The 15997-nt window shown below is 44.9% G+C and overlaps 2 protein-coding genes across 3 annotated transcripts; one reads left to right on the forward strand and one right to left on the reverse strand.

Moving 5' to 3' along the window:
* The first annotated feature begins 588 nt into the window (after positions 1-588).
* gata4 (GATA binding protein 4) lies at positions 589-10622 on the forward strand. Of its 2 annotated transcripts, none has more exons than XM_030345829.1 (6): positions 589-1425; positions 5937-6103; positions 6963-7088; positions 7739-7826; positions 8623-8774; positions 9118-10622. In XM_030345829.1, exons 1-6 carry the CDS (start codon positions 885-887, stop codon positions 9241-9243), a joined length of 1200 nt encoding a protein of 399 aa, XP_030201689.1. In that variant the 5' UTR covers positions 589-884; the 3' UTR covers positions 9244-10622. The 2 variants fall into 2 exon arrangements, with proteins under 2 accessions (XP_030201689.1, XP_030201690.1); XM_030345830.1 differs by having other exon boundaries at positions 595-1425; positions 7739-7820.
* A 1032-nt stretch (positions 10623-11654) lies between these two features.
* Positions 11655-14480, reverse strand: LOC115534592 (uncharacterized). Its single transcript, XM_030345678.1, has 3 exons — positions 14147-14480; positions 13452-13595; positions 11655-13025 (listed from the first exon to the last, which is right to left on the reverse strand). The coding sequence occupies exons 1-3, from the start codon at positions 14215-14217 to the stop codon at positions 11810-11812; spliced, it is 1431 nt and encodes a 476-aa protein (XP_030201538.1). The 5' UTR covers positions 14218-14480; the 3' UTR covers positions 11655-11809.
* Positions 14481-15997: the final 1517 nt, after the last annotated feature.

Genomic DNA, 15997 nt, shown 5'->3' on the forward strand with positions numbered 1-15997 from the left:
AGAAGGAAGAGGAAGACATAAATAACATTAATAAATATGAAAGAATAATTTGACCGAACAGATTTTTGTCAGTATTATTCCCAAAGCCCGAGCTTAGGCCTGGGGGAATAAAAAATAAATAAATGTAGGCCTCATCACAAACATGCGACGCCTACATTTGAACCGTGTGTTTTACCGCTTAAGAAAAATATAGGCCTAATTAGAATTTTAATTAGACATTGATAACCTATAGCCCACTCAAAGTTCTTTAAACTCCTTTTACATTTTTTTGTAAGCCTAATTTAGCCTGACAGATGTATAATATTATTTTATCTATGTATTATCTTAAATTAGGATGTCGCGATCTAATTTAAGGGAGAGAGAGAGAGAGAGAGAGAGAGAGAGAGAGAGAGAGAGAGAGAGAGAGAGAGAGAGAGAGAGAGAGAGAGAGAGAGAGAGAGAGAGAGAGAGAGAGAGAGAGAGAGAGAGAGAGAGAGAGAGAGAGAGAGAGAGAGAGAGAGAGAGATAAAGACAGAGAGAGAGGGAGGGAGAGAGAGAGAGGTAGAGAGGGAGAGATAAAGAAAGCTGGGGAGAGAGAGGGATAGGGAGAGAGCGAGTGAGGGAAGGGGGAGTGATAGGGTGATTCTTTATCACTATGGTAGGCCCACTCTCTACCTCTGCGCTCCATTCCACCTCTAATCGCCTCTCCGTCATACCTTCTTAATTCTCAACATCCTCGGGTTCCACTAAGGTAAGCTAAGAGTTCCACTTTGGAAAGACGCGGGCTTTAGACACTCTGAGATCGGGAGTTAATCGGCCATAAATCCGTGTAGCACCGCAGCTCGATAATCATCGGTTATCCTATTTCGGCTATCGACACGGATGTCCAGACCGAGGGAGAGGATATGTACCAGGGCATAATGGCAACCAACCACGGACCCCCGTCCTACGAGGCCGGATTCCTCCACAACGCCGCCTCGGGAGCGTCCCCCGTGTACGTGCCCACCACCCGGGTCACCCCCATGATCCCCTCGCTGCCCTACCTCCAGCCCCACGGCGCCTCGCAGCAGGGGGGGCCGGTGTCAGGACACTCCGCCTGGGCGCAGCCGGGCGCCGACTCCTCGTCCGGGACTCCGTATAGCAGCGCGAGTGGCGCGCGACACGCGTCTCCAGCTTCCTCGCGCTTCGCCTACTCCACGAGCCCCCCCGTGGGATCCGGGGGGGTGGGTCGCGAGACCGCGTCGTCGTACGCGAGCCCACTGAACATCTCCGCCGGCGGGAGGGAGCATTACGGCACGCGGGGCCTCGGCGGGTCGTACCACAGCCCATACCCGGCCTACATAAACCCGAGCCTGGGCGGGACGTGGCCGTCGTCCCCCTTCGACAGCTCCGTGCTCCACGGGCTGCAGGGCGCCGGGCAGTCCGCGACGAGGCACCCCAACCTCGGTAAGAAAAGTGAATGTGAATGTTGTTATACTGCTTTTAGATTTGTTATAGGCCTACCTGTAAAGATCAAGTTTTTGTGGACGTTTTATTTTAATATTAGTGGCACGTTTTGCTTTAATAACAAGGAGCCCGCAAGGCTCTTTAAACTTCTGTCATCAGAATTATTCTGTCACAGAAACTCTTATTTTGAAATTCCGGGGAAACTTTGGGTCTATTTAATGAAGAGACAAGCTTATCACGAAAACATAAAATAATAAGGTGCATCTAGACCAATGAGAGGAGTTTAGAGTAGGCTAAAGTCTAAGTGATAACTAATTCCAAGAGACTAAAGGGAGATAGCAATTTGCTAAAACCTGATATATGCATCTCTCCTTGATCTTAAAGGTAAATGTTTGTTTAGTAGGCCTACATTGTCTCTGTTTATATAAAGTTACATTACATAAAGTCAATTTAAAATAACTTAAAAGAAGGAACTTGAAGTGAGCCTGTTAGCCTGATAATTTTCTGATAATCAATAATAATACAACTGCGAATTGTTTGCCTGCATGTGTATTTTGACTTCAAATCGATGGCAATCTGATGAACATGTCATGTTTTCACGTCTTGCCCCCTCAGGTTTAAAGGTTTACGTTTGCTAAAAAAATATAATCAGGCCTTTTTGTTATTAGTGCTTCATCTAAATAGCCTACTTTAATATTAATAATATTTATGTCTCCAATTATAAATAAATAAATAACAATCCACAATAACAATACAATATACAAGTTATATCACAAGGCTATATAATATAACGTGTACACTTATAATAATACAAAAAATAATCAAATAAATAAATATGAATGATAATGCTGATCATAATTATCATATTCATATTCATAATTAAATATTAAATAATAAAACCATACAAATAGCCTAGAGAGTAAAAAAAGGCCAATCAATCAAAGCAATGACGTTAAAGGAACAAAAATATATCTTTTAAAATGTTATAATAATATTTCCTTGAAAGGCCCACAATACCAAACCATATATGATCTGACGAGACCCGGCGGGCCTTCAGTCTTTCTCTCTCCACGTCTCTTCCGTTCAACAGGCTGTGGTGAGGACGATTAAGGCTGAATTCCTCTCTGAAAAACGGATAATCTAATATCCTAACCACTGAATCCAAGTAAAACCACCTTTCCAATGCTCCTTCATTTCATCAGACACGAAGCAGAAGGAGCTATGTAGGCTAAATTACTTTTCGAAAGCGGCCGATAAATACCGATATTTCAGTTATCCCAGTTTCTACACTGAAGGTTTTTAGCAGCTGTGTGTGGAGCTTTCCTTCACACAAGAAGGAACGAGAGGAGGTTCAGAGGAACCTGCGGAGATAGCGGGCCTTCAAACACACATACACCTTCAAACACACACCTGCACCCACCGCCAAGGGACGGCCGGTCGGAGAATTATAGTAAAAACCACAGCATAATATCAATAATGTGGCATTTACGCATTATCCTACATATGACACACAATCTCCCCAGGAACCACATGTTTCGGACACAAATTGACACAAACGTGTTGATTTGGGTTAAACTGTCCGACACGTGTCGGTTGCAGGATAGCAAATGCAATTTTAATATTGTTGTGTCACAAAATTAAGAAATTCAATTGCATCACCCTCCACACACTAACAAAGTTACAAATATGGATAAATATTGAATTGAGAAAACACTAACTTGGGGAGTTTATCGACGAGGAAAAACCGCCTGCGGCGTGCAGTGCAGTGGCGTCTGGTTGGTCACACTGAGGCCTGGGCCTTGATGATCATGTAATTGTGCATGCTTATAATCTTTTGTTGTTTATTTGATCAGCACGGCTTGTCTTCCAGGTGAACCACACAAACACCTCACCTGTGGGATTGAGTGGGCGCCGTGGGGGGCTTCGGAGTGTATCTCACTCTGCACATTGGGCGGTCGATACATCACGGGACCGACCGTATTTCACAATCCGCGTGTAGGCCCGCCTTCTGATGCCACGTAGATCATCGTTTTTTTGGTGCTTAATCAGCGGTAGTTTTCCCCATTATCTATTAGGCCAATAGCTGATGCAGATACCTTCTGCACACAGTGTGCGTACGCGCGTCTGAGCTTGTGCACGCGCGCCTTCCCATTGGCCTACATGCAGTGCAGCGGGGGTACGGGGCGTTTTATCATGCCCCTTGTTTTGAAGGTTACACAATTATTTGAAAATGATCACATAATATTTGTAGAGGTAATCGTTGTTGTTGATCATCGTTCCCCGGGGATTGACATCACATCAGATGTATTTAAGTTGGCTGTATTTAAGTTGAGTATAGGCCATTCAAACAGCAGTGTAAACATTCACGATACAATTATGCTGAATCCTTTCAACACGTTGAAGAAATCAGGCGAGATTTGGAGCCGTGAACTAAATGAGGACAATGATACATCTTGGCGTTTTCTGAAGACCACTGCAGGGTCATATAGGTTATATTTAAGTTATTAAGCTAGTTATTAAGTTATTAAGCTATTTAAGTTCATTTGCATCTTGATTTACCAGAAGCCATTCTTTGTGCGACTAATTAAAATAACACAAAGTCCTCTGCAATGAATCTATAATTTACACGACGATTATTTGTCAGGCCAAATACGTAGAGAACAAATCTATAATCCCTAGGCCCAAAATAGACAAGGACGTGCATAAAGTGATATAGTTTCAACTTTTAAATTGTAATGTATTTCTATGAATATTGTTTAAAATATATTTATATTATATTGAATTTATTCAGCCTAAAATAATCCCCCAGCAATATATTACATAGAGTTGTATTTATTAGCGGCTAGCTAATCTATTCCTTGCTGAAATCCATTAATCTGATCGTTGATTCAATCTTAAAACAGCTGACAGCGACTGAGCGGTCGAGAGTTTAATCTAAACAGACACAGCCAACACTTTCTCATTACTGTTTGTCACATTCATCTAGACAGATTTACACAAAAGCTGCTCCTTAAATTTATGACCGATTTAGGCCAAATTATAAATCTGTTTTATACGTAAATAAACCCTAATTTACTCCTTGTTTATTCATAAATTAATAATGCAGCATACCCTTAAGATAAAATTCTGTTTTTTTTAAGAAATGCTATAAAGTTGATATAACATTCATCGCTGTTGTAACCGTTTTTCAAATGCATTCCGTCTGGAGCCAAATCCTTTACGTCAGTCCAACAATGATAACAACACACACACATTTATGAGGAATAAATACCCCCCCACATTTATTTGGACAGCATTTCCTTTGTATATTGTCGTGGGTCTCCAAGTTGTGTCGACTACCACCTTGCTGCCTGGTTCAAGGCCGGCCTGCCCCGCGGTGCTCTGTCCCCCTTCCCCTCCTCTCAGCCTTGGATAAGGAGCACTACATCATGTGGGCCTACTATCCAACACAACCCACATTTCACGACACACACACATTCCTCAGCTCCATCAAATTCTCATTTAGAGACGGAGTGATTTACGTCTGACGCGGTTGTCATGACATCTTTCATTTATTTAATAATGTGTCACAGCCGACGAGCGTTATTTATATGAGCGTTCACTGTTTAAAAAATAATGAAAAATCACTTTGTCAAAGTCTTGTACAGGGTTCGGTTTTGGGCTTATCGAAATAATTAGCAGAGTACACCTATGGGTCTGTTGAAAGCATTTGGAGGCACAGGCACGCGCATACGCTCGCGCACACGCACACACACACACACACGACACACACACACACACACACACACACACACACACACACACACACACACACACACACACACACACACACACACACACACACAAACAGCACACACAGCACACACAACACACAAACGCACACACACTGAAACAGATTGATGGCCCCTTAATGGCTAAGTGGTTCCTCGGAGATGCTCTTTTATGTGTCAGAAGAGCTGCAGCGAAGATACTATTAGCAAATGTCACGCTATCTAAGAGAAACAGATAAGAAACCGCGCAGGGAGAGAGAAGAGAGGGAGAGAGACAGATATGTGATAGACATCGAGTCTCCACTTGAATGGGATGGAGCGCTCTATTTCCAGGCCGCGCCATTATCTCAGAGGGCGGCCAGATCGTGATAATGAGCAGAGATTCCAGCTGGCTGTTGGTGACACGTTAAAGTCCTACTGGACAATAATGACCCCTACCGGTGGCGCAGCGCCACTGCGTCCAATGAGCTCGTGAGATCACTGCCAATGTTATTACTTTGCACTTATAACAGTGGTTATATTGCAGTTTTATAAAATTATACATGTTTTATTTTAATTAGCAATCATTAATTTTGTTAAAAGATTAAAACATTTGTTGTTTTTCCTCCGATTGTCTTATTTTCGTGCAACAATGACGACAGTTGTCCCGCTGAGTATCCATCTCTATGTGAATCTACAATGAAATGCGACCTGAATAATAACAGATCAGCCCCAACCCATAACTCTCTCCTCCTCCATCAGACATGTTTGACGATTTTGCCGAGGGCCGTGAGTGTGTGAACTGCGGGGCCATGTCCACCCCCCTGTGGAGGCGAGATGGTACGGGCCACTACCTCTGCAACGCGTGCGGACTGTACCACAAAATGAACGGTATCAACAGACCGCTCATTAAACCCCAACGAAGGCTGGTGCGTGGCACGAGCATCTTCTAACACACACGCACACGCACACACACACACACACACACACACACACACACACACACACACACACACACACACACACACACACCCTCAAGCGTTTACTTGAGGAATGCCAGTGAAAACAAATTGGGAAGAATTTATACTCAAGAAATATTGATCGACTTCTATACTGTATACTATAATATTTCTATATTATGGGATTAAACCTGTGTCTGACATACAAGCGATTAATAGTTTGCTCAGATCTCTTCAGATTCAGTTACAGACAATAAAAAAAAAGAAACAGTAGACCGTTTTCACAGACGCATCTTCCTTGGATGCATCCAAACACAGGTGTCCCTCATACCACTTATCACTGGTCTGCTCATTTCATGTACCACTGCACGGGTAACAGAGTAACATAAACTACTACTACCTGTTCCCTTGTGAAGAGTAGCAGCAGAACCATAATTAGTGTAATGAGCAACACCTGTGTTTGTCCTACGACGATCCCTGCATTCGTAGGCCGCATATGAAGGACCCTTGGAATTGGGACAGCACTTGGCGCGACGCTGTGACGCAATCGGCGTCGACGCATCCTTCGAATGCAGCCTTCGAAGGATGCGTCCCCTGAATTGGGACACAGCCAAAGAGTCTGTTATGTTATTCACTTTAACGTAGCATAGGTTTCCTTCTTTTACTCTTTACTCCAAAAACGATAAGAACCCAACACACTGCATCGGTTTGTTTTTATATTGTGTGGCGGTAATTCAAACGTTTAAATCCAGAATACCCCCCCCCCCCCCGCCATTATGTTAATATTGTGTGCGTGTGTGTGTGTGCGTGTGTTTTTGTGTGTGTGTAGTCTGCGTCGCGGAGGGTGGGGCTGTCCTGCACCAACTGTCACACCACCACCACCACCCTGTGGCGGAGGAACGGCGAGGGGGAGCCCGTCTGCAACGCCTGCGGCCTCTACATGAAGCTCCACGGGGTACGGACACACACACACACACGGAGGGTCATGGACCCCCCACAACCGGCTGGCGGTGGGGTCATGGGCTCCGCTCCCACCCGGGCTGAGAAGTGTCAGAATGTGGCGGTGAACTCTGGGTCAAGAATGTTGTTATGCGATCTGGGTCCTGTCTTTTTCCCCAGTAAAGTAAAAATAATCTTTGACTCAAGCGATTTGTTTTAATATGTACCCCTTGATCCTTTAAAGGTGGGATATTACGCCACCAGGTATAGATCTTACATTTTGGCAGTTAAAGGGGTGATATTACTGATTTGTCATTACCAGGCCGTTTGAAATTCGGCCTTTTCCTGAGATTAAGTGACATCGTAAGTGAGAGTGTAGAAAACGCAGATTTTCAAAAGGCTTATAATTGCTAATCAAACTCATACCTGGTGGTGTAATATCCCCACTTTAACTGCCCAAATATAATATCTGTAATATCAATATCATATTGGCTTTCCCTCAGTTGTACATGTTGGACCCCACAATACTGAACAGAACTGCTCTGGTTGAGAGCATCCTGGGTCCACCTGCATAGACCTTCTATATTTCACTGATCCTCTGCTTATTGATGTCTGTTCTTTATGAATGGGCGGTGACACTGATCGATTGCTTTTGTCTTGATCCAGGTCCCCCGACCTCTGGCCATGAAGAAAGAAGGGATCCAGACCCGGAAACGCAAACCCAAGAGCCTCAACAAACCTCACCTAGGTTTGTGTGAGTTTGTGTGTCTCGGTGTGTGTGTGTCTGTGTGTGTCTCGGTGTATGTGTGTGTCTCGGTGTGTGTGTGTGTGGGCCTGTGTGTGAGTCGCTTTCACACGAGCTTCTTGTGCGTCCATACCTCATGCAATAGATCATTCCCTGGCATGTATTTGCCTGCAGAGATAACAGACACGTGTGCTAGTGGTTTGAGTTGGCTGTGTGCTCGTCAATGGTTAACTCCAGCGGGCGAGTCGGACCACAGCAACACTGATGTATAGCGTGCAGCCACGTCGTACAATTTCTGTTGCGAGCGACGCCATGCAAAGTAGAATATTAGTAGGAAATTATTTTAGAAATAAGAACGTCCAATAAGGTTGCAATATGGTACATAAGGTTATCCCTCGTTCTTTTTTTATGTTTGTGCAGGTATTAAAGGTGTGATTATTGGGCAGGTATTAATGGTACAGGTATTAATGTGTGAAGGTATTAAATGCATTCATGTGCAGTCGATCAAGGGCTCCTATTTACCAGCCACTTTGAAGTTGATGAGCATTCCAAAAACTATGAGGACAAAAAAAAAACTCTATTGGCTAACTTCTCTTAGAACATACATATGACGGATCGAACTGCCAGCCAACCCGGTGCTTTGTTCCAACGGTAAGGCTGATCCACCCACGCCTCTGGCTGGACACACCCACACCAGCTAGTTTCTGTAATGGCTAATTGACTTCACACCTGGTGGTAAAATATGGGCCTTTCAAGTCATGGGTATACGTAGGCATGCACTTATATGTGTTCTCTCGGACCTCAGGGTCGCCAGGATGTGACGGCTCCCCTGCAAACACCGGCACCACGCCAGTCGCCCCCACCATCAGCACCGCCCCCCCCGTGGACGAACCACGGCAGATAAAGGCCGAGCCAAACACCTCCAACCTGTACACACACCACAGCACACACAACCAGGTAGGCTGACGTTCACAGGGTGCACACACGCCCACCCGTTGGGACTGCTGTATCCGTGGGTTGAATGGGATATATCAGGGGTCCCCCCCCCCCCTTGACTTGTAACCAGAAGGTTGCGAGGTCGATCCTCTGCTCCTCCTAGCTACAGTGTCGAGGTGTCCCTGAGCAAGACACCTAACTCTAACTGCTCTTGACGAGTTGGCTGTCACCTTGCATGGTTGACTCCGCCGTCGGTGTGTGAGTTTGTGACTGAACCGTTTGGATAAAAGCGTCTGCTGAATGTAAATGTCAATATCTGAGTCATTTACTTGCAAACTGACGTGTGTCCGTGTCTCGTTCACAGAATTCCGCCCTACCCTCTTACATGAACGTCCATGGAGGGGCCCATCCTCTTAAAATGTCTCCTAGGGCCCACGTGGGGGCCTCAAGCTCCAAACCAGAACCCTGGAACAACTTAATCCTTGCCTAGAGTGCCGGGTACCTGCAATATCACGATACCTGATACAGATACACACAAGCATATGTTCCTAGATGGAGGATGATGTTTAGATAATGGGGGATACGCCGATTTTGCGCCGTGTTGTTCTGTGAGTTTATATCATCCGTCAGCAAAACACACAACTCCACTATGATGCAGAAATGGATCGGAAACACTACACATCAAAATATATGCTGGGCAATGCATACCTGGTCTGGCAGGAAGGGTTGGTTTTTTGTTGGATCCGAACATCAGAGTATCCTTACTAAAGTGTAGGCTAATATACTTATATTGAACTTAAGGTTTGAAACACTCATCTAAGTATGGCCACACAAAAAAATCAAGTGCTTCAACAATACAGTGTTATATACTGGTTTGGATCAGGGTCATTTAAAAATAGCTGATCTGCGTGGAATTTCCCCTCCTTTTAGTTAGTAGCCTAGTCATTTCGTGTCAACTTGTTGACAAACTGTCATGGTCATTTATAATAGGTCATGACTCGTAAACTGGAAAAAGAATACCGGTCAAAACAGCCGGGAAAATGCCACGCTACTCCAACAAATAGTCGACACAACCATGAAGTATAGCCTTTTATACTTACTTGAAAAGTTAGTCCAGATAGTGCATCACTCCTCCAGACAAATTGTCAAACTGCCTCTAGATTGTAACACATGATCACCCTCGAGGCTTGGAAAAGGCCGGCTTATCTCACTTTAATTTAAGAATGGACAAATACATCTTACATTTTCATTACTCAGAGTGATACAAATGTATCACTACTTATGTGACTAAAACGATGCTCACAAATCATGTGATGTGAATGAGTTGACCTGCCCGTAGCACTCTCTCTGTATTGTAACCTTCTAGTGCACCTTTCTCTTGTAAGATATGGAAATGCTTCTCTGATTTAGGTCTTTTTTGTAGGGTCTGGCTAATATTTATATACACATATATACAAATATATATATATATACATACAGCCAAAACCCCATAACTGTGTAATAAACCTGTTTCATAGTAGATGTGATGTCAAAAATACTGTTATTTTCTTTCTTCAAAATACTGCAAAAATGTATGCTTTAATTGACCTGTGACAAACCTGGAGAAATATGAATGAACTGGCGGCGGTCTTGACACTTCTACATAATGTCATTATCCTAAATATAAATATGCAATCCTTTATGTAAAGAAAACAACCTCCACTCCAGTTAAGTTGTTGAATGTGCTGTCAACACCACCGACGTAGTGACGAATGTGCGTGTGGAAGATCTCCCCGTGCACCAGCTAATGCCGGAGATCGTTCCTCTATGCCTAGCCGAAGCCCTGCAGAGGACACTGTAATAAAGACAAAGCATTATGCGTACACAACGTGTTCTTGGATTCTGTGTCTCCTTCAGAACGGCACTCATGATATGCACACAATATATATATATATATATATATATACGACATACACACCAAGTCCACACTTTCTTTCTTCTTTCGATTTGTTCCCCTTTACTACTAAAGTAGGACGGATATTATGGTCATGGTACTTCACTGCCAGCTGTGAGGTTCTGTGAGTGAACCCCCATGTCCACAGCCTCACCTGTAGGCATCCTTGAGTAACAAAGCCCCAATACCCCAACCTGCTCCTTATCTTACCCCACAGTAAGTCCCTTTGGATACAATCATCTGCTAAATGGCCGGTATATACATCTATATACGCCAGGGATGGGCAACTTTCATGATAAAGAGGGCCGCATTTTTCATCATAACCATCGGAGGGCCACATGACTGCACACTTCAACTAAACGTGAGCTGAGAGAAGCTACACAACTTTGAATTTGGTAGATATGATTTCCTGTATTCTGGTGCATTTTGGGGATGGCCACTACCTACAAAATCATCCAGAATCATAACCTATGTACGGTATGTTAATTGAACCAACATACATTCATTTCATGTTTTCCATGCTCAAACAGCCACATGAATGGTCAGGATTGTTATCAGTACATCATCATTCAATGAAGTCAAAAAACTGAAAAACAGTGGCCCAACATTAAGTGCAACAACTCAATGAACTCAAACCCAACAAGCAGTTGTAGTAGTTGTAGTGGCGACTTAAGTGGATATCTTTAATGACTGATATCGCTTCTAAGCAAACTAGATGCATGGGTTTGCCTTCGAATTCTATGAATTCTTCTCATCTTTCTTTCTTTTTTTTATTATTATTATTTTTTTATTTAATTTTCTTTATTATGTGCGGGCCTGACTGAGTGAGGATGCGGGCCTGACTGAGTGAGGATGCGGGCCTGACTGAGTGAAGATGCGGGCCGCACTGAGTGAGGATGCGGGCCGCACTGAGTGAGGATGCGGGCCTGACTGAGTGAGGATGCGGGCCGCACTGAGTGAGGATGCGGGCCTGACTGAGTGAGGATGCGGGCCGCACTGAGTGAGGATGCGGGCCGCCAGTTGCCCATCCCTGATATACGCCATTGGGTGGACCCTTGGATCCAAAGCGTCTTACAATACCACAAGTGCTTAGCTCCATTCTTTGAGTTGCTGGCCTTACGGCCTAGTAGAGTAAACAACCTTCCGAAGAAGGTGGAAATTCCTCGGAAAACCGTATCCTTCCTATCTGTATGTATTCCTTGTCGAACTTCACAACGTCCTCACTAAACAGGTGAGTCACGCAGCGGTTGAAGTCGTCCGTCAGTCCGTCCCTGATGAACTCTGCGTACCTCGTCTCCACCACGTCTCTCCAGCAACGGAGGAACGCCAGCCTCGCCCCGGCCCGTACGGCCTCGCCCGTCTGGGAGGCCAAACCGTACTCCTGCGCAAACGTCCGTCCCCTCTCCATGTGCGACCCCAGGGTCCGCGGGCCCCCATCAGAGACCAGCTCTTGCGCCGCTTCAGTCATGGCGTCCACCTCCCGTGTCAGGGCTTCCCTCTCGATCTCTGACTCACCCCCTGAGTCGCGAGTCAGAGCGTCCCTGAAGGAACTCTTCCAGTTCGGCTCCGGCGCGCCGTTCCTCAGAGAGAACTCCTGGTGCTCCGATCCGGCTCCCAGCGTCCGCCTCACCGCCGAGAACAGCTCCTCGGAGAGCAGGCTGAGACCCGCCTCGGGGCTCTTCCTCATCGCCTCCACGTAGCTCGCGTGGTCGCGGCTCGCTCCCACACACTCCAGCTGGCTCCGGTCCACCACGCGGAACAGCGCCTCCTTGTTCCCCTTGAAGCCCCAGCACCTGGCGTACCCGATGTGCACCGTCACCCCGTAGAGCGCGTGCCACTCCAGGGCCTTCTCCACCAGGAGCAGCATGCACGGCTGGGTGTCCCGGTCCAGACACGGGCTGTTCTGGGTGAAGATGTACACGCTGGCCCCGCGGGCCCGGGCCCCCTCGGCCCCCAGCAGCTCCTCCGTCTGCCGGACCACCGGGTCCTCGCTGTGCTCCCCGCGGGCGTAGTCGGGGTAGTACGGCCCATACATGACCACCTCCTGGCGCGTCTCCAAGGCCGCCCACGAGTGCTGACGGGACCCGGGGCCGCACTCCTCGCCGAAGTCCCGGTGGAGCTCCAGGAAACGCTCGTTGGCGCGGCGGGACAGGAAGGTGTCCCGCGTGCCGGCGGCGGCGGCGGCGGCGGGCCCGGGACTGAAGTGCTCCAGCGCCTTTCTGGCGGAGTATCGGGTGTCCACCCAGGAGGAGATCCGGCTGAGGAGGGCGTCCGCGTCGCTGGGGCCCTCGGAGACGTGGCCGTTGGTTTCGTTAGGAGTTTCGCACGGGTGACTGGGGCTGTGGTTGTGAACAGCAAATCAGGATGAGATATCAATCCCAGCGCAGTGACAGATTTATGATGCATGACGCAGGATGAACACATTTGCGGCGACTCTAAACGACTTCTCTGAGCCGCAGGTTAGCAGCAAAAAAAACTTGGCAAACGTGGATTCCCAGAAGCAAACTTGTTCCAAACCATGCCTAATTAAGCAGTATATTGTATGTGTAAGTGTTCCAATGCCAGATGAAGACTCTTTATTATATTTATGCCAAGACAGAGCCACACAACTAAATAGAGCATCAAGCACCGATGTACATTGACACATTTAAACTTTGAACAAAGGATATACATCAGAATGTTTTTCAAGGCAATGCTTCAGAGGCAAAACACTGAATGAGTAATTTGTCAGGGTAATCTGTGAGTAAACAGTTTCCCATTCTTACTTTATGACGCCGTGACATATCCTCAGATCCTGGTGTGTTGGCATCCCAGGGTTGGAGTAAGGATTTATATTCTTGAGAAAAGATGCAAAAGCTTTCTTTGCCTTTGATTGGTTCCAGACATATTTATTTTGTTTCCGCTTTAACCTATAGAATTGTAAAAAAAAAAACCTAAATGAATACAGTCATCAGTTGGCTCAAGTTAAACAATAGACAATGGAAGTCAGATGTCGTAATCGACGTAGTGTTTTGATTTTACTCGGGGCGTTCAAGGTAAACTCTCGTACCCAAGCCAACCTCATGACGCGAACAGGTTGGGCAGGACGCGCGCATAGCCCAAACATTTACTCACGGTGCCCTTAAAGTTCAATGATACATATAGCTCTAATGATAGCTCTGGCGCCATACGGTAGTTCAAGGCAGACAGTCTTTTGTGTTAAAGAAAAGTGTTAAATCTACACTATATTAGTTACCCTATGAGTGTCTTGATCTGTGGCTACAAATAGTAAACACTGCTTCTCAGACGATAGCTACCTATCGCCCAAAGTGGACCAGAATGAAACAATTTGGATGGATTGACGTAGTGGATGTGCATGTTTTGTAGTTGAGAAGAAAGTTTCTAGTTCGGACAATAATACCGTAGTTGTAGTTAAAATCATAAAGTGCAGGTATAATGGGGAAATAAACTTTTTGCTCACATGTACCGCTCCATCCTCACGACTGCCCCGCAGAAGGCTGTGTTGTTGGACTCACATCCCCGACGGTGCATGCTTGCTTGCTTGTCATATGCAATTCATCCCAGGCTGATCCAATCGATCTCACCACAATGGTAAAATGAAAATCAGATCTAAATCAGATAAGGTCGAAAGGGAAAGGTGGAGCTCTAAGTCTCTTACTTAAAATGTACCTAAGTCTGACGACCTCCAGTGTAACAATTTCACTCTGCTTCTGGAAGGAATTAGCTCCGCCTTTTGTTAGAGTCCTGCCACTTGTCAGTTTTACAAATTCCATCTGAGCTCAAGGGCTCTTTCATGTTTTCTTTGCGTTGTTTTCGTTGTCCTACAGATGGCGCAACATGCCCTAGGGCCAAATATTCAAGTCTCTCTCTCTCTCTCTCTCTCTCTCTCTCTCTCTCTCTCTCTCTCTCTCTCTCTCTCTCTCTCTCTCTCTCTCTCTCTCTCTCTCTCTCTCTCTCTCTCTCTCTCTCTCTCTCTCTCTCTCTCTCTCTTTGTAAGTGTTTCTTTAATTAATCAAATCTGTAATTATAGTCATTTATATTGTCAGATTTCCCTTTGTATGGCACAGTCGATCTATAAAAGAGATCATGGAGAGCCATGTCCCCAAGAACATCTTCTGGTCTGTGCTTCCATAACACGCTGATAAACATGTTGGACTGGATGCTGCGTGTAAACTATGGAGTAGCCATTAGCCTGCAGCATGTTGCATAGGGTCTATGACCTTTGAGTCAAACACATCGGTTGTCGAGGGAGATAATCTACAGAAACCCGTTCAGGCTATCAGAAAAGACACAACTTGAAGAATTAGAATTTTTATGTGAACAGTCCCATTGGATTTCAGAAACGTCAATCGTAAATTAACTTAAAGAAATAGATGACTTTAGATGGATATGTGTATATATATATATATATATATATATATATATATATATATATATATATATATATATATATATATATATATATATATATATATATATATATATATATATATATATATATATCTGTCTGTCTGTCTGTCTGTCTGTCTGTCTGTCTGTCTGTCTGTTTGTCTGTCTGTCTGTCTGTTTGTCTGTCTGTCTTCATGCGACAGTATTGGGCTGAAAACTGATGTAGCTCATTCATCGATCCAGCTCAATTTTATGGTCAGAGGAGCGACCACAATTTAAATCATGAGATAGGCACCTGTGTTTTCCCCTACTATTACGCGTGATAAAGGCCTGTGTTAGTCACTGATGTCAGTCGTCTGGCCTACCGACAGAGGGAGACAAAATACATGAAAGCGGTGGACCTAATAGTCCACCGCATACAAAAGTATAATACTTTATACTGTATATACGCTCCTGCCTTTAAGGAAAGCGCGTAAGCCTATATCAGATATATTTTTAATTAATTTCGAATTACCACTAATGGTTAAGGGCCTACTTTTTTAGACCTTTTTTGTATAGGAGGTCAATATGTCGATATTGACACACAAAGGATCCGATATTGGCCAATGGTCAATGGACAATGTCTGTGATCTTAGGCCACTATCTCTGCCATGGCTCAATAAAGGAGAACAGCCATTATTAGTGTTATGAGTGACACCTGAGTGGTCCTGTGGACACTCAATTTGCACTGAGCTGCCAACTTCACAGATTCATAAGAAATAGCTGACACTTTATGAATTACTAGTGCATGCTTACTTTTTTACAAAAAATAACATCGACCAATTTGTATGCTACGACTTCCAACAGGGCAGACTATATTAGGCCTATGCTCATCATTCCTGAATACAGTTCCTATACGACATTATAACTATCCACATTATAT

The sequence above is a fragment of the Gadus morhua genome, chromosome 21 (assembly GCF_902167405.1).
Source record: "Gadus morhua chromosome 21, gadMor3.0, whole genome shotgun sequence".
Taxonomy (NCBI): Eukaryota; Metazoa; Chordata; class Actinopteri; order Gadiformes; family Gadidae; genus Gadus; species Gadus morhua.